This window comes from Sceloporus occidentalis, unplaced genomic scaffold, assembly GCF_023333645.1.
Source record: "Sceloporus occidentalis isolate IW3139 unplaced genomic scaffold, rSceOcc1.0.p SCAF_57, whole genome shotgun sequence".
Lineage (NCBI taxonomy): Eukaryota > Metazoa > Chordata > Lepidosauria > Squamata > Phrynosomatidae > Sceloporus > Sceloporus occidentalis.
Window position 1 is genome coordinate 3,450,447 of NW_028317037.1, and position 19,564 is coordinate 3,470,010.

At 44.0% G+C, this 19,564-nt stretch overlaps 1 protein-coding gene across 1 annotated transcript; it reads left to right on the forward strand.

The window, feature by feature from the left end:
- Positions 1–4,531: 4,531 nt before the first annotated feature.
- On the forward strand, positions 4,532–13,645 carry LOC149287721 (uncharacterized). Its single transcript, XM_089492574.1, has 4 exons — positions 4,532–4,540; positions 5,009–5,152; positions 10,345–10,465; positions 12,993–13,645. Exons 1-4 carry the CDS (start codon positions 4,532–4,534, stop codon positions 13,556–13,558), a joined length of 840 nt encoding a protein of 279 aa, XP_089348700.1. The 3' UTR covers positions 13,559–13,645.
- Positions 13,646–19,564: the final 5,919 nt, after the last annotated feature.

Genomic DNA, 19,564 nt, shown 5'->3' on the forward strand with positions numbered 1-19,564 from the left:
GTCCTCCAGTTTCTCAACATCCTTTTGAATTGTGGGGCCCAGAACTGGACACAGTATTCCATGTGGGGCCTGACCAGAGCAGAATAGAGTAGTACTATTACTTCCCTTGATCTTGGCTCTATACTTCTATTGATGCAGCCTAAAATCGCATTGGCCTTCTTAGCTGCCACATCGCACTGTTGACTCATGTTCAACTTGTGGTCTACTTGGACTCCTAGATCCCTTTCACACATAGTTTCATTCATCAAGGTGTCCCCCATAATCCTATATCTGTGCATTTCATTTTTCTGCCCTTAATGCAGTACCTTACATTTCTCCATGTTAATTTTCATTTTGTTAGCTTTGACCCAGCTTTCTAGTCTATTCAGGTCCTTTTGAATTTTGATCTTGTCCTTTGGGGTATTAGCTACTCCTCCTAATTTGGTGTCATCTGCAAATTTGATAAGTATGCCCCCAATTCTGTCATCCAAATAATTGATAAAGATGTTGAATAGCACTGGGCCCAGGAAAGGACGCCACTGGACACAGCACTGGTCACTTCTATCCAGGATGAAAAGGAGTCATTGTTGAGCACCCTTTCGGTTCGGCTGGTCAACCAATGACAATTCCATGTAACAGTTACCTTGTCTAGCTTGTTTCATGTTTTTGTTTTATCTACCGTTTAATTTGGTTAATTGCTATTAGTGAATTGCCAAGAGTGGCCACCAGATGGCGATCCAGGATAGAAGTTGGTGAGAAGCCCAAGGAGGCTGCAGTGCCCTGAGTATCCACAAGAGGGCGGCGTTGTATTAGGAATGTTCTTTATTGATAAAACCGAAGTCTATGGGGACTAATGTGATTTTCCCATTGGCTCCCCATTCCTGAAGGGGCGTGGCCTCCTTCCCTTTACCTGGACCTTCCTCTGCTCCCATTGGCTGCCTATTCCCCCCCCCCCCTTGGTTGCCCTGAAAGCGAAAGGACCACCGGAAGGAAGTGGGGGGAATTGCAGCACTGCATCATGGGAAATTTGCAACCGGGGTTTTTGCAGTGGTGAAACAGAGCAGAAGCAGAGCTGCATTCCACACCAGACCAATTCGGAGTGGAATCAGAGTGAGCTTGGAAGCAATTTCTGAGCATTCGCTTGTTACCTATTTCACCAAAATGAGGGGTCACTTTGGAACCACTGCGGAAGCCCCATGGAAGGAGCCCCCATAGAAAGGAATCCTGTGTGATGACACTCACATTTTCCCGTGGATTCGCATCGTTTGACCTGCAGTGGCTTCGGATCTGAGCTGCAAAGAGCTGCAAAAACCTCCGTGTGATAAACACAGTCTTTCAGATTTCAGAAAACTCTGTGGTTTGGGGAATAAGAAGCTAATTATCATAATTGTTGTTGAAATCCAATGCCCCAATAATATGGAAGTCACAGTCTGTCAAAGTTTACATGAACTGTGTGAAATGTGGTTTTCGTTTTGCAGTTGTCTGTCCTGAATTTCCCATCTCCACTAAATGACCCCAAGATCAAGCAAGAAGAGAGAAGGAGAAAACTGTGTCTCCTTCCACTTTTTCAACCTCATGCAGTAATGTATGAACCTCTTTCATGGCCATTCTTAGAGACAGTTTGGCTCCTTAAAAAACACAAGGCTTGTAATCTTTCACAGAAGACATATTATTTGGGAGGCAGTTCAAGAAAAATCCTGCCAGGAAGGTGCCCTCAATTTCTTTTCTGAGGCATGTAGGCTGGTGGGCTTTTTCATCCACAGTCATACGGTGGAGGTGGCCTATGACAAACATCCTTTGAACACAGACAAATGAAGAACTGCCTTCAACTTGACCACTAGCGAACCTGTTAAAAGGTTACATGCATGAAGAGAGTTCTGCCTGAAATATCCTATGATGCTTCTTCTGAGTTTCACTTAATTTGCTCAGGTAAAATTGTATTTATTTGTTAGACTGTTCTTATACTTAAAACAAAAATCTTATCCAGACAAAGGACTTGGAAAGAAGAAAGGTCCCTCCCCAAAATTGTCTGGCCTTAAGATGAATGACAAAGGCATCATGCGAAATGAAGAAGAGACGGCGATCCTGAACCAGACAATTCTTTCTGACCCAGAGGAAGGGAGCCAAGTGAGTCTGAGACACTTTTATGCAAGAGGTTCTTGGCCTTAGGAGAAAAGACGCAATATGGAAAAGGGGCATCAGCTCATCTTTCTACTCTTTGTTCAAATGGACAGGTTTTCTCTGACCTACGGAGTCAAAGCAGCCCATTTGGATGTTGAATGCGGATTGGAGGATGACTCACATTTGCCACTGGGATCTTACTGGCATGGCTACAGAAACATGGATCTCATAGAATCAGATGACGACCTGGAACTAACTGAGAAGGTACAGAAGAAGCCTATGCACTTTCCATGGGGTTTTAGAGTTGGGCATCGTGTTCACATATGGCTGTCTTGCAAAGAGAGTTAGTTATTCCTCCCCACTGAGAATTTATCCTTAAAGTAACGGAGGTCAGGGCAGGGGAGCATTAAATCCACCCCAAACTTTTTAATGAACTCTCCCCCCCCCCCCCCAATAAATTCAATGCCTTGGACAGTCAAATTAAAACCAACATGGATTCACTGTCCCATTAAGATGGAAGCCACTAAGGGGCTTAGACATAATGGGACACAGACCTTTGTCTTTAGTGAGAGCCGTTCAGTGAATTTTATGAGGCAAGTCAGGTTTATTTACATACCACCTTTCTACTGTAACAGTGAACAGTGACCAAATTATCAATGGGGAATTTAATTAGCACAAGGTCACAAGAGGAGGCCTGTTACTAGACCTCAGGATTCGCCCCTTCGATCTGGATACCAGGAACTAGAAATCCAGAAACAAGGCAGAGGCTCTAAGTACAATCAATGACTCTTTTATTGGAAAGGGGTTCAAACACACAGAGACACATACGCACATGCATTCATAGAAGGCTCAGGTAGATGTGGGATAGATAATAGGCTTTTCTTATGGTAATACTCACCTGAAGTAGAGGTTCTATCTTGGGAAGTCCAATTTGTGTGAGGGTTTGTAAGTCTGCTTAATATTTAAGGCTTAGCAGACCAGGTCAGAGCGACTCTGACTTCAAACTGACATAGATGTTGGCTGCAAAATGACCAGAGACCTGGGTGAGGGAGGCAGCTGAGAGTGGCTGGCAGCAGCACATCCCTAAATTTAGCAGCCCTTTTAAGGGTTTAACAGGGTCTCTAGACAAAGGGCAATCAGTCTGAAACTGTTTGAAGTGTATTTCACATCTTAGGTCCATGTTTTGATCTCACCAAATGTTTCTGCTAGAGTAGGGACCCAAATGGCTATGCCAATGCCATTCCTTTGATTCGAATGGCTCCCCCTCAATCGCAAGAGAGAAACACTTCCTTAAGGCATCTGCCTGATAGCAGCTAAGCAGCTCCTGGCATGATCTCACCATCTTCAGAGCTGGGAAAGGAAATTCGTTTACATATCAAAACCCATGGCTTCCCCTTGTTTCAGTGGGAACCTGTTATTTAGATCCCATGCTAGAGCCATACAGCTACTCAGGTCAAGATGCACTTTTGATATCAAGGTGCAGGTCAGAGCCTATCATTTAGATATATTAAAAGGTGCAGATCAATGCCAATCAATACTGGGAAAAAAGTATATAAAGTGAATTCCTTACCAAAATAAACACACAACTAATAATAATAATAATGATGATGATGATAATTTACTTATACCCCGCTTTCAACCAAGGCTATCAGAGTGGCTTACAAATTGTTAATTAGACATTTCCCAGATACAAGAGAATATTTGATTATACAACATTTTTGTTGGAGATTTGGGATATCTGCATTGCACATGTAAACAAAAATAGACACATCTCCCTTTAAACCTCCTGCATCTGTTTGTAGAAAGGTACACAGGTCCAAATGATTTGTCTTGCTGGGTTTTCCTATCTGACATGATTTGGAAATCGTTGTCGAAACTCATTTGTTTGTTTATTGCATCATTACCTTTACGTGTCTGTTATTTCTCAGTGTTATGTTTATTAATACAGAATGAGAAGGAGAAAAACTGCAATCAAAGAGCATATATTGTTGTTTTCCAATTACAAAAGAACAACCAGTAATACCCTGATGACCATGTGAACCAGATGTGCCACTTACAACCTTCCCCCAGAAAACAAAGTTCACATCAGGTTCAGACTCTCGCCTTCCAACTCTTGTTTCTCCTGCTCCGGCAGGGAATTTTAATTAAAAACTATGTGAGATTTTCTTTTCTTTTTGTTCTTTATTTTCCCATCCAAAGGTCATGTTAGTTGAGAGATACAAAAGGCCACAGGAGAAGCAGCTCCAAGCCCGAGTTCACTACCTGCTGAATTTAGTCCAGAAATGGAGGAGAAAAAGGACTGTGTGAAAGATACAAGTGAGGCCAGTTGTGCCAAAAACCCAGTGGAGAAGCCAAGAGGAGCTGGACCAGGTCTTTTGCCTTCGAAATAAGTTTTAGCATCAGCTTTTGTAGACTTGATCTCCTTCGGCAGATGCAAGGAGTGAGAGGGTGCTCCGGAAGGATCTAAGGTCTTTCTTGGGCACCTGTTGACTCCATGCATTTGAGGACAGAGACCAAGTCTACAAAAGTTTATGCTTCAGCTTCTTTTGCTCAATTAGTCTCACAGGTGCCACACGATGGCAATGCAATTTAAGACAAGAGTGATTTAAGTGGGCTTAATCTGTATTTTAAAATATGGCAAATTAAAAGAGAAGAGCCAGCAGCCTTTTAAAGCAATTTGAAGCGAAACACATGCAGAAATTTGAATCAAATCCAGTGGTCCCTGGAAGTAGACCTCAGGACTGGCAAAGCCTCGCGGAGGGCAGCAGGGGCACGGGCCCATTGCTCCTCCCCACCATGGGCCCCTACTCTCCCCCAGCTGAGAGACAGCTGGAGGCCAGGGGAAGGGCAGGAGGAGCAGGAGCAACAGCATGTGCCCATCAACCCCCTAATTTCCCCTGGCTTCTAGCTGTCTCTTCCTGCCCTGGAAGCCCCGCCTCCGATAGTGGAAGCCCTGCCCATGGATGGCAGAAGTCCCACCCACAGAGGGCAGAAGCCCCACCCCCGCCACTCGGACCTAGAAATGTTTGCCATCACCGCAAAGGAGGCCAAGGCAATGCAAAATGCAGGGTGTTATGGTGACCCCAAGTTGAGCCTATCATGGGGTTTTCTTGTAAGATTTGTTCAGAGGAGGTTTGCCATGGCCTTCCCCTGAGGCTGAGAGCGTATGACTTGCCCAAGATCACCCAATGGGTTTACATGGCCGAGCGGGGATTTGAACCCTGGTCTCCAGATCCATCGTCCACAACTGGAGGCCAGGGGAAGGGCAGGAGGAGTCCACTACTGCACCCTGGCTCCCGTGGTCTACCTTGCCAAGCTTTGTTGTCTTTTTCTAGTGATTCAGGTCTTCTCGTGGCATGTCCAAAGTATGACAGGCTCAGCTTAGGATGGGTGACACCTTGCTTGAAAAGAGCACTTGTGAAACGGATCTTGGGGTCTTAGTAGACACCAAGCTAAACGTGTCAACAGTGTGGAGCAGCAGCCAGAAAAGCTAGTATGATTCCAGGCTGAATCAGCAGGACTCTAGATCATAGGAAGTAATAGTGCCATTTTATTCTGCTCTGGTCAAGCCTCCCTGGAATCCTGTGTCCAGTTCTTGGCACCACGATTCAAGAGGATGTGGACAAGCTGGAATAATGTCTCCAGAAAAGGATGAGTGAAGATGATCAAAGATTTGGAAACCAAGACTTGTCCACAATACAAAATATATACCTTTATTGGACTCCCAAAATGGGGAAAAAGTTGCATTGTGCAAACTTTCAAAGCTTCACTGGCTTCTTCGTCCGGCAGAGATGCTGAGATATTGAGTTATGTGACATTGGTAGCCAGAATCTTAATAGCATCGAAATGGAAAGAGTTCAATCCTTTTGGAGCAAGATTGGTCATTAAAACTATTGGAAATGGCTGAAATAGACAAATGGATATGTCTCATGCATTTGTTTATTTATTTATACAGCGCCTTTCTCCCAAGGCGGCTCTCAAGAGAAAACGCCTTTAAAACAATTTTAAAAAACCAATTTAAAATAAGACCATTAAAACAGTATAAAATTAAGGTTAAAAACATACAAAAGTGAAAACGCATTATCTAATACATCTACCCCATATAAAAGCCATGAAACCTGAAAGCCTAGGGAAACTTGTCAGTATTTGGGAACTGGTAATGAAATATTTAAGTAACATGTTGGGAGAAATGTCAACTGTTGGTTTTCAGGATTAAGTAAGAGAAGCTGTTGTATAGTTATTCAGAATTTGGGATGATCCATATATTTAAGATAGATCCAAAAATCATTTGTATATAAGTAACAGCATTGATTCTACATTGTAGGTGCAGCCTTTATTATTATCTATTATCATGTGTATATAAGGAAGGAACATTACCAAAAATATGTATAAACACCAAGCATAGATATCTTAGGAAGGAGAGAAAGAATGAAAGGAATTCTTATTATATATTTTATGTCATTTTGTATGTCATGTCATGTTTATGTTATGTTTTAGGTTACAATAAACGAATAAATAACTGTTGTTGTGTGCCTTCAAGTCATTTCTGACTTATGGCGATCCTATCAGGAGGTTTCTTGTCAAATTTCTTCAGAGGGGCTTTGCCTTGATCATCCTCTGAGGCTGAGAGAGATCATCCTCTGAGGCGTAGCCTGACTACGGTCACTTAGTGGCTTTCTTGGTTGGGCTACGATTCGAACCCTGGTCTCCAGGGTCATAAACTTGTGCTCAACAACTACAGGCCTACATGCTGCCTCTGATGCCACTCAGGCCCTGTACACAACGGCTATTAAGGCCGGCATAGGGGCGGTGTCAGGGCATAGTGTCCTCACAATGCATGCCCAACTCTGCCTCCCAGGACGCCCTGATGCCATGTGCTGCTCCACATGACGCAGCCCCAAACGAGTGCTGCATAGCTGTGGCAATGCAGCTATGGTGCCCTTTTGAGGGCGCAAAAGGGAGCTGCTTTTTGTGGCTCCTTTTCTCACCCTTGAAAGGCCAGATCAGGGCCACAGGGTGAGCCTGCTGTAGCCCTGATCAATCAGAAAAAGGGGCGACTGCAGGCCGTCCCTTAGGGGTGGTCTGTAGAGCTTCTCAGTTAAGATGATAGTGAAGGATCTCAATGCAGGCAGAGGCCATTCCCCTTCTTGCTTTTATGGACAAAGGGCAATAAAAGACAGATAATAAAGGCTGCACCTACACTGTAGGATTAATGCAGATTGACAGATCCATGCTTTGGAATTCTGGGGGATATACTGTATATACTCATGGATTCATAGAATCAAAGAGTTGGAAGAGACCACAACGGCCATCCAGTCCAACCCTATTATGCCAAAGCATCCCCGACAGATGGCCATCCAGCCTCTGTTTAAAGACCTCTGAGGAAGGAGACTTGACTGCGCTCTGAGGAAGGAGTGTGTTCCAGTCTTGTACAGCTCTGTCAGTTCCTTCTTCCTAACTTTGAGGTGAAATCTCTTTTCTTGGAGCTTGTCCAAGTCTCTGGAGCATTAGAAAACAAGTTTCCTCCCTCCTCAAGATTACATCCCTTCAAGTATTTAAACAGGGCTATCATATCACCTCTTAACCGTCTCTTCTCTAGGCTGAACACCCCCAGTTCACTAAGGTGTTCTTCATAGGGCATGGTTTCCAGACCCTTCACCATTTTAGTCACACTCCTTTGGACATGCTCCACTTTCTCCACATCCTTTTTAAATTATGGTGCCCAGAACTGGACACATTATTCCAGGGTATTTCCTCTGCTCCACTTTCCAGGAGGGAGGGAGCTCCTCAAAGACCTTTGTATATTTGGATAATGATCCCCTCCATGGCCATGTCTCTCTCTAAGGGACCCCCGCCCTCTTTTCTCATAATAACCCCCTAAGTACCTGGGCCCCAAGGAGTCCTCCTCGGAGGAGGCAGGGATGGAAAGAGAGAGAGGAGGCCTGGCACCCCCCAGCTGCCTTTCTTTGAGGAAAAAGGGGCTTCCTTCCTTCTTGTTATCCCCAAGCCCCCCCCCCCCCGCCAGAAGATCCTCAAGCCATTGTTCTAAAGGAACGAGGGTTGTCCCCCATTTCCATCCCTCAGACTGTGAGGGCAGCAATGGCTTCAGGTCTGAGACTGCGCATGCGCGCATACATCCAAAGGCCCCTTCTGATCATGTGCAGGTATCACCAGGGCCTTACTGCTGCTGCTGTTATTCCACTGGCGGCCTTTGAGGGAAGGGAAGGAGTGTACTGGGGTCCAGCAGCCTCCCCTCCCTCCCTCCCTCCTTTTGTTCCTTCCTTCCTTCTTTTGAGGAGATTTTGAAGAGGCTGCAGTGGAGCCCAGGAAAGGCAGGAAAGGAAGGCTTTGCTTTGGAAATAGTCTCTCTGTGTATACTGTAGATAGATAGATAGATAGATAGATAGATAGATAGATAGATAGATAGATGTGTGTTTGTCTCTGCTGTTCTTACAGCTAGGAATGGAGCTGAGGATTGAGGAGAGAAGAAAGTGTCAGTTTTGTGCATATTCACAATTTCTGTGCATCAAAGAATCCAGTGTGTTGAAACAGCAAAGACCTTTATTGAAAACACATATCAGAAATATGTTTAAGCCAGAACTGCCAGAATATATTGAAACCTCAAAACCTAAAACTCCACCTTCTACCAAACCCAGCCCCCACCTACAATTCCCATCATCTATCCCCCACTATGAGCCCCACTTTGCCATCCTTCTCACAAGCACAATCTCTCCCTGCCCCAGACATTTGAAGAAACTAGCTCCCTTTCTGTTACTACCGGTCCCCAACTTTCTTTGGCTAAAATCCCACAAATTCCAAATGCTATCATTGCTATTCTAGATAGCTGCAACAAATCCCAGCCCCCCTCTAACTAACCTAAACCACAGTCCATAATCCCCAGTCAAATTTATAACCCAAAACAATTGTCTATACTAGTAGCAATTAAAACCTAAACTTAACAAACCATAACTTTAAAACTTTATTTGAAATTTTGTCAATCTTCTTGATTTCTGTACTTTTTATTGTAAAATTTAATAAAGATTATTAAAAAACAAAAATAATGTTCCTTCACTGCTTGGATTTGTGTGGCTCCTCTCCTGTGTAGCCTCTCTGGTGATTGAATAGGCCTGACCTCCAAGAAAAACATTTCCCACAATGCTGGCATTTGTATGGCTTCTCTCCTGTGTGGACTCTCTGATGTCTCACTAGGTTTGACTTCCCAGAAAAACATTTCCCACAATGCTGGCATTTGTATGGCTTCTCTCCTGTGTGGATTCTCTGATGGTTCAATAGGTCTGACTTCCAAGAAAAACCTTTCCCACAATGCTGGCATTTGTATGGTTTCTCTCCTGTGTGGATTCTCTGGTGTGTCATTAGGCTTGACTGCCGAGAAAAACCTTTCCCACAATGCTGGCATTTGTATGGCTTCTCTCCTGTGTGGACTCTCTGGTGTGTCATATACAATAATATCCGAGTTTGGCAGACACAGTCCTGGTTAATCCTCTGTCACCCCATTATTTGGGGGGCTTTTAAAATGTCCTGGTTTCTCTCTCCTCCTCCCACTTTCTCCCTTCTTCAGCTGACTCCAATTTCTCCATAATGAATGCCAAGGAGTTTGCACCCCATCAACTCAAAAGTGGGGAGAGGAGAAGAAAGAAGGGGGCAGGGACATGTCCTTGCTAGGAGTCTGAGGCAAAAGTGAAGTGCTGTGCCCTTCCCTGCTTGTGTGATCTTCCTCATAAACAACTTTGACCATCTTCACCACTTTCTGGCATTGCTTGTCCACATGTGTCTTGTTTTTCCATCTGTGAAATGTTGGGAATATGAGAGAATGACTCTGGATCTAAATTGGGGGTGGCCCCATGGCCCTCAAGCCCACAGTGCTCCCCAGAACTGCTTTTTAGAAATGACCTTTGCCTCTGAAATTTGGCAACAAATGGCTAAATGCACAATAATCTTTGGAAGCCAAATGTACTATACGTGTTGGGATAGTCAGTATCCTAATCGACCATCAATATCCCAGCCATGGTCTAAATTATATTGTTGATTATATTGTATATTACATTGAAAGAATTCGAGACAAACTGGGTCTAAAAGGCAGTAGCTTTTCTCTTGCTAACAGAATTAAAAGTTTATTTCCTGGACAAAATTCTGAGGTGATCAAATAATTTTTGGGATGCATCATGTGCTTCTCCCTCCCCTTTTACTAGTCATTCTCTGGATAAGGGCTATTTTTTATTGTAGGTGACCTTTGCGGATGTGGCAGTATATTTCACTGAGGATGAATGGAAACTGCTGACGAAGAAGCAGAGACTTATGTACAATTATGTGATAATGGAGAATTACGAGAATGTGGCCTCTGTGGGTAAGGAAGCTGAATTCATTGCCCTTACTATGAAGACTGAGGGCCCTTTCATTCTACATTATCATGGCACTATGATTCCACTTTAGATCTGGAATAGACCACAAGGACCATCTGGTTCAACCCCTTGCCATGCAGGAAACACATTGAAAGCATCCCCGACAGATGGCCACCCAGCCTTTGTTTAAAGGCCTTTACAGACTTTCAAAGGAGGTGAACTTTAACAATTAATAATAATAATAATAATAATAATGAGATGCCACCCTGCTCTGAGGGGTAATATTCCACTGTGGCATAACTCTTACTTTCAATAAGTTCCTTCTAAAGTTTAGGTAGAACCTCTTTTCCTGTGGCTTCTGACCATTGTTCTATGTCCTTTGCTCTAGAGTAGGGTTGCCATATTCTTCTTGGGCTAAACCGGGGTGGGGTGGACACCCCCCCTTCCCAGCCGCGCAACCAATCAGAGAGGCTTCCAGGGGCGGAACTTCCGGTCGCAATGACCGCTGGGGCTTGTAATCACAGTGGGTTCCTACTGGCGACTACAAGCCATTGCGACGGGAGGTCCCTTCCCAGGACGCCTCTCTGATTGGTTGTGAGGCTGGGAAGGGGCAGGGCATCTTGCAACTACAGGTCCCATTGGCCTTTGCGGCTGGAGGTCCCGCCTCTTTACCCATCCAGAAGCCTCTCTAATTGGCTGCGAGGCCGGGAAGGGGAGGGACGTCCGGCCGTGCTTCCAAGGGCTGGGAAGAAGGCCAAAATGGAGGTTAGTGGGCTGGAAGACAAGGGCGGCAGGCTGGAGGACAGGAGGCCAAAACCCGGGATTGTCCCGCCTAAATTCATGGCATAGCAACCCTACTCTAGAGCAACAGAAAGCAAGCTTGCTCCATCCTCAGTAACTCTTCAAGTAGTTGAACAGGGCTCACATATCCACTCTTAACCTTCTCTTCTCCAGGCTAAACATTCCCAGCTCCCTAAGCCACTCCTCATAGGGCTTGATTGTTTCCAGATCCTTCACCATTTTCATTGCTCTCCTTTGGATAGACTCCAGCTTCTCAACATCCTTTTTGAATTATGGTGACCAGAAGTGGACACAGTATTCCAAGTGAGGGCCTGACCAAAGCAGAATAGAGTTGCACTATTACTTCCCTTCATCTATAACATAGAATCATAGAGCTGAAAGAAATTAGCTTATCTGAAAGGAGATATATAGTTTGGTTGGGGCAAGAGCGACCTCAGGATTCATCCCAACTATACCACGCCTGGAAGCCCACAGAACTGCAAAGGCATTTGAAATAGGTTTTTATGTTTTATTTAGATGAAAAGCAAAATACACACACACACATAAGCATTCACACACACGCACAAGAACTAGATAACAGGTGGAAGTGGAGAAGAGATGTAAGACTTTCACAATGGTAATACTTTATCTAGGTGGATCTTTATTCCAATTGCTAAGGGTTTGAAATGGGAAGAGAAGTCAGGAGCTCCTGCAACAAGTGGGGTTGGCGAGTGCATTGAGGTGCTTAGCCATGTAAACCGACTGTCTGTCTGTCTGTCTGTAATTGGACTGACGTCAAAGAACAGCCAGTCAGGGCAGATACACACACACACACACACACACACACTGGAATTGTTGATTGAGGGCAACAAGGTTTATATTGCTTTAGAATGTTTCCAGGGGGAAGAATGGTCTGAAACCAAATTGAATGCAATCGGTGCTTGGTGCAAATATCTCAGACAAAAAGCATTAGCACAATGGCTCTCAGGTCCTTCTTGGCTGTGAATTCTGATCGTGTTCACAAGCCAATATACAGCACAATCTGAGGGTGATGCTCTTAGATGCAACTCAACAATAACATAGCAGAGTACGGAAGCAAATATCCTGATATAGATATTGGCAATGCACTGACCACTTTTCACACTTAAAAGTAAGTCACAAACACAGTTGATTTCATTGAAATCCTTGGAGGTTCTCTATCTTGAGTTACAGATTAATACAAATTTTTGCAAGCTTTCCTCTCCGACTTCCATGAACTTCATCATCTCTTCTACACACAACTACAATCCGATCCACACCAATCCGCATGTGAGCTGTATACTGTATTGGCTATGAGTCATATTCTGGTGCCAAAAAGTATGTAGTGACCTCTGCAGGTAGCTTGCATCATGAAATGTGCTCTAACTCAGAACTCTATGGCAGTCTCACAGGATATGATGCCACCTATCAATCAAAGTATTTTTGCACATGTTTCATGGAATATTGTTTCAACAGTCCTTTGACTATCTGCTTCCACTGATTTCCTAAAGGCAGTCCCCATCCAGTCTCTTCTTTACTAGCTCCTATGAGTAAGGAGACAATCATTCCATGGATTTAGGAGCATAAGCAGCAGGGCCATGCTTGGGTTACTCACAGCAACTTGATTAATTTAATTTCAATTAAGGAGGGGTTAATGAGGGCTAAATCATGGGGTAACACCCTCTTCTCTTAAGTCTGATTTTCAGTCTTAACTGTCATTGTCCTTTTTTACAGAAGAACATTTTAGACATGAGAGAGTCCACACAGCAAAGAGGTCATATAAATGCCAGCATTGTGGAAAATGTTTTTCCTCGAAGTCGTACCTACTGACACATCAGAGAGTCCACACAGGAGAGAAGCCATACAAATGCCAGCATTGTGGCAACTGTTTTTCTTTGAAGGGAGACTTAGTGAGACATCAGAGAGTCCACACAGGAGAGAAGCCATACAAATGCCAGCACTGTGGGAAATGTTTTTCTTGGAGGTTAAGCCTAGTGAGACATCAGAGAATCCACACAGGAGAGAAGCCATACAAATGCCAGCATTGTGGGAAATGTTTTTATTTGAAGGGAGACTTAGTGAGACATCAGAGAATCCACACAGGAGAGAAGCCTTACAAATGCCAGCATTGTGGGAAATGTTTTTATTTGAAGTCAGACCTAGTGACAAATCAGAGAGTCCACACAGGAGAGAAGCCATACAAATGCCAGCATTGTGAGAAATGTTTTTCTCAGAAGTCACACCTAGTGACACATCAGAGAGTCCACACAGGGGAGAAGCCATACAGATCTCAGGAGTAAACTAACATTATTTTTGTCAGTAAGGAATATAAAATATTTTAAGTCAGTGTTGCTAAGAAAAGCCCTTGTGATTTTGTTTGTAAGGATTGTCTGTCCATATGTCTCTTTGTGTTTTAAAGTTGTAGTTTGTTAAGTTTAGATTTTAATTGCTAAGAGTATAGATAGTTGCTTTGGGTTGTAAATTTGGCTGGGGATTGTGGGTCATGGTATAGATTAGCTAGATAGGGGGGGGGGGCTGGGATTTGTTGCAGCTGTCTAGAATAGTTATGGGAATTATAGCTTTTGCAATGTGTGGGATGTTGGCTGAAGAAAGTTGGAGGCCAGTATTAACAGAAAGGGGTCTAGTTTCTGGGGATGGCAAAGGGGACCTTGTTTCCTGTGGGGCAGACACTGTGGGAATTGGAGGTGGGGGCTAGGATTGGAAGAGGGTGGAGTCTTAGGTTTTGGGGTTTGAATGTATTGTTTGGTATGCAGTGGGCAGTTATGGCTTAAACAGTGAATTCCCGACTATGTGTTCTCAATAAACTTCTTTGCTATTTCAACACACTGGACTCTTTGATGCACAAAACTGACCCTTTATTCTCTCCTCAGTCCTCAGCTCCATTCCCATCCATAAGAACAGCAGAGGCAAACATACAGGATAAACAGAGAGAGCTTTATTTCCAAAGCAGAGCCTCCCTTTCCTTCTTTTCCCTCCTGAGTCCAGCTCTGCACCTTGGGCTCCATTGCTTTCTTCTCAAAGGAAGAAAAGAGAGAAGGAAGGGGAGGCCGCTGAATCCCTGATGCATACCTTCCTTTCCCGCAAAGGATGCCAGCGGAATAAGCAGCAACAGCAGCAGCAGTACCTAGGCCATGTCAATCCCTGCGCATGCTGAGGAGGGGCCTCGAGGGAGATGTTGCGGTCGGCCAGGACCAAAAGCCTAGGCTACTCCAGCAGCAGCTCAGAGACCAGTTGTGTCAGCTTGGCTAGGGAGTCTGTTAAGGAACAGGGAGGACGGTAAACCAACAGATTCCCCAGACTTTCTCTAGTCTTTAAGCTGAGGTAAATACATTTGAAGTGGTCCATCATACGGATAAGTATCCTGCTCAAGGCAAGAGTGTCTTTATGGACCAAAGGCACTCCCCTTACCAGCTCACTGACAGAGATCATAAAATCATAGAATCATAGAGTTGGAAGAGACCACACGGGCCATCCAGTCCAACTCCCTGCCATGCAGGAAATCCAAATCAAAGCATCCCCAACAGATGGCCATCCAGCCTATGCTTAAAGACCTCCAAGGAAGGAGAATCCACTGCACTCCAAGGAAGTGTGTTCCACTGTCAAACAGCCCTTACTGTCAGGAAGTTCTTCCTAATGTTGAGGTGGAATTTCTTTTCCTGTAGCTTGCATCCATTGTTCTGAGTCCTGTTCTCTGGAGCAGCAGAAAACAAGCTTGCTCCCTCCTCAATATGACATCCTTTCAAATATTTAAACAGGGCTATCATATCACCTCTTAACCTTCTCTTCTCCAGGCTAAACATCCCCAGCTCCCTAAGTCGTTCCTCATAGGGCAAGGTTTCCAGACCTTTCACCATTTTAGTCGCCCTCCTTTGGACACACTCCAGTTTCTCAATGTCCTTTTTGAATTGTGGGGTCCAGAACTGGACACAGTATTCCAGGTGGGACCTGACCAGAGCAGAATACAATGGCACAATTACTTCTCTTGATCTAGACACTATACTTTTATTGATGCAGCCTAAAATTGCATTGGCCTTTTTAGCTGCCGCATCGTTCACTCGTGTTCAACTTATTGTCTACTTGGACTCCTAGATCCCTTTCACATGTACTTTCATTCAGCCATGTGTCTCCCATCCTATATCTGTGGTATAGGTATAGATCCCGGCTGGTGAGGCCCGATCCCAGGTGGCTGAGCTATCATCACGCAGCCAGGTCTCCCTGAAACAAGCGAGGTCAGCCTTTTGGTCCAGTAGGAGATCATGACTATGTGCGTTTTATTTTTGACTGACCTGGCATTACACAAGAGCAGGGAAAGGTTCTGTGGTTGGTTTGGTATGCTCTCCAGCTCTTTTGGGATAGCAGGGTGAATGGAAAGGGAGAGAGATATCTGTCAGGCTCCTAACTGCAGCCCCTCTTGCAACACAAAAGGCAGTAGATTGAAAAGGAAGAGCTTTTATTGAAGAAGAAGATACATGTAATGGAAGTGACTTTTTTGTCAGGAATGAAAGAAAGTATAAACATACCCCTTTTATAAGCATATGAATCCATCCCACTCCGTTTACCAATAAAGCTAATTAATTGGGTAGCCCTTTCCCGCACAGCGTTCTCCTGCCCTTTTCTGCGCAGTGTCCTCCCATCTGGGATTCTGGCAGCTTTTCTAAAAGCAATGAAGCTCTCATGTGCCTTTTCTCAACCACTGCACCTGTGGCCTTGGACCAAACAACTCAGCCACACAACAGTATTCATTAACATTATAGTTTACCAATATATATAGCTATCTATAATACAAAATCCTATCAATCTTCACATAATATGATACCATATGAAAATATAACATAAGCTCATAGCAACATAATATAATATAAAATATCCATAACTCTCTAGGTTCCTCCTCCTTTTACAGAGACAGTCTTTTAAACTCAAGCCTCTGTTAGAAGGGTGATTCCCACACATTCCAGTCCTAGCAAAGAAGCACATTCTTTAGCCATGATCTCTCTACCTCTTTCTAGTATCTTCTATTAAAGTACATATTAAAACATATTAATTTAACCCCCCATAAATCCCATCTATCTCAACTCTAATCTAAACCTATAACCCAGGGGTAGGCAACCTTTTTGAGCCAGGGGCCGGGTTGCTGTCCCACAGACAACTGGGGGGCCAAAGCCAAAAAATAAATAATTGAATAATTTTTAAAAAAAATAAAATTAAATATATAAATAAACTGGGACAAATGTAGAACAAAATTTTCAAATGGAGGACACTTTTTTAAAATTGAAGACACGCGAAAAAATTTGCTGTTTTTTTAAAAAATGTTAATATAAATGCATGTTTCTGACGCTTCTATAGACAATTGCCCCCCAAAGGCCCTGGTGGCAATTGGCAGCAGGACCGGGCTGGGGCCGGTCCCAAGGCCTCGCCGGGCCGCATCCGGCCCCCGGGCCGTAGGTTGCCTACCCCTGCTATAACCCTTATGGCATGAATCCCAAAATGAATAAATGCATAAATAAAGGGATTCATGACATATTGTGACTTCAAGCTGGTGCTCTTTACCTGAATGAAACTGGCCCATTGTGACCTCAGGCTGATGCTCCTTGCCTGTAGCAATGGGATGAGACCATTGTGAATTTAGGCTAATGCTGTTTACCTGAAGGTTTGAGATGTGACCATTGGCACCTGAGGCTGATGCTGCTTGACTGAAACATTGAGACTGGCCCATTGTGACTTCAGTTTGATGCTCCTTTCCTGAAGATTGAGACTGGCCCATTGTGATCTCAGCCTCAAGTTCCTTGCCTGAAGAATTGAGATGGGACTATTGTGACTTCAGGGTGGTGCTCTTTACCTGAAGGATTAAGACTAGCTATTGCAACCTCAGGCTGATTCTCCTTGCCTGAAAGATTGAGATGGGAGAATTGTCACTTCAGACTGGTGCTGTATACCTGAAGGACTGAGACTGGCCCATTGTGTGTCAGAACTAGTGTATAAGGGTTCAGTCACAAAGGGTAAAAATATTAGGGTTTGGTTATTAAAGTAGGAGTTATAGTTGTGGTTCATAGTAGGTAGTGTAGAGTGATGGGTTATAGAAAGCACGCAATGGAAAATGATAGAAGGACAGATGGAGTGGCTTTTAGATGAAGGAGGATGTTTGGAAAGAGGGATAAGGTTGCAGCTGGAGACTGGTTATCAAGGAGGAGTGAAGCTGGCTTGGGAACACCGCTCTTCAAGGTGAGGCTGTCTGGGAGAAGGGAAAGGAAGTATAGACAACCTTCGTATCTGTGCAACCTCCGCTTGTGTTGCTTTAGCTGGGGAATTGGGGGCTGGCTTAGGGAGGGGTTGAGTGGGTTAAGAAGGGAGCAAGTTCCTTTGGACTTCAGACTTTGCAAAAAGATGTTAATGGATGTTTCTGCCTGGATTCATCAATAAAGCTTTTTTTTTGTTTCTTTTTTATTTAATAATTTTTATTAAGAATAAAGTATAACAATCTATAAAGAATAAAGAATAAGGAAAAGAAAAAAGAATAGAAACCCTAAAACAACATATATCTACACTAAACAATAGAAATACATATCGACAATATAACATACACACATATATTTACATAAGATCATCGATGTTTCTGCCTGGATTCATCAATAAAGCTTCTTTTGTTTCAAATGAGTTTTCTTTTCTGAGCACAGGACTGACTCCAGATCTCACCGTTTGCAAAGTCTCACAGTTTTAACTCCAATAGAGACCCAGGAACAAGAGGAGTTCCTGGAGAACCCCGTGTGATAAACACAGTCTTTGAGATTTCACAAAGCTCTGTGGTTTTGGGAACAAGAAACTAATTATCATAATTGTTGTTAATAATAATAATAATAATAATAATAATAATAATAATATCTCTTTCTCCCTCATAAAGGGACACAACTGAAATTACAAGTTTAAGAAAATAAACTCTCTTTTCCTGGAGTTTGCACCCATTGCTCCGTCTCCCGGTCTCCTCCGCTGGGAGGAGGGAGAGTGTGGAATTCTGGGAAAGGCTGGCGGTTGGCTTGGAGCCTGAATAGGGTTCTAGAAGGCTGGTGCCTTTGACCCTTGGCTGCTTAGGAAGAAGAAATGCTCCTTCTGGGTTTCCTTGGCAGGAAAGGAAAGGTGGGGGCCTCGAGATGGCGATGGGAGACCCCCAATTTTGGTTCTTCTGTGAGAAGGATGGCTGAGGGGAAGAGCCCCCATTTTGGAGCCAAGGATGGGGGTCTGGAGGGTCTTCTGTAGGGAGTCAGCTATGGGGGCTGGAAGCCAGGAAGCCCCCTCCTCCTCCCCTCTTCTCTGGGTGCCAGGCCTCCTCTCCTCTCTTGGGAGTTTCTGTGGGACCCTGAGATTTTGGAGAGAGATCCAAGAGGATCAAAGGGAGGCTGGGACCAAACAACCTCAGAATATGATCAAGACTACAAGGTTCTTTCTGAGGAAGGAGAGGCAAACTAGGAGAGGCTGCAGCTGTTTGCTTTTGCCTGAGCCTCTGGAAAGGGCCCCTCTTCTCCTTTCTCCTTGGCTGTATATACATATTATCAGACATAACTCCAGAGAGTGTTAGCCTTTTGGATGCCAGAAGATTCTTCTCATTCTTCAATGCAAGAAGTAACACTTCAGCTGCCTTCTAGAAGATAAAGCAAAAAGGCTTCCAAAACAACTGAAGCCTTGGGCAAGTCACACTCTCTCAGCCTCAGAGGAAGGCCATGGGAAACCCACTCTGAAGAAACCTGCCAAGAAAACCCCTTCAGAGACTCTCATAAGGTCACCATAAGACCTGGAAACAACTGGGAGGCAGACACCAAGAACAACATTAGGAAATAGGTGCAAGCCTTGCCTTGGGCTCCAGTCAATGGAGGTCTCCTTCAGGCAGTAAAGGGAGGTTTATGCAAATGCAGAATGACATCACTGCTACAGAAGGCTCTCTTGACCAATCAGAGAGCAAGATAAAGGTCCTTCTGGAAGCTTCCGTGAGAAGGAGATATAAGGCCTGAGAGACCAAGAGACAGTTGGGGGAATTGTGTCGGTTGGAGATCGAGAGAGAGAGAGTTAAAGAGCGGATCTTGGAAGTTAGTCTCAGAATTGGACACTTAGGTTTATTTATTTGTTTTAATAGCTTGTATGAATTGAATATTATATACTTACAAATATTGTACCTGCAAGATTATTAATACCTTGTATAACTTATATTTCAGTTATATTTTGTTATTTATAATGAATATCTCCTTGGATTATCTACTACTCGACGCTCCTTTTCCACGTGTCTTGGATCGGTTGATGCT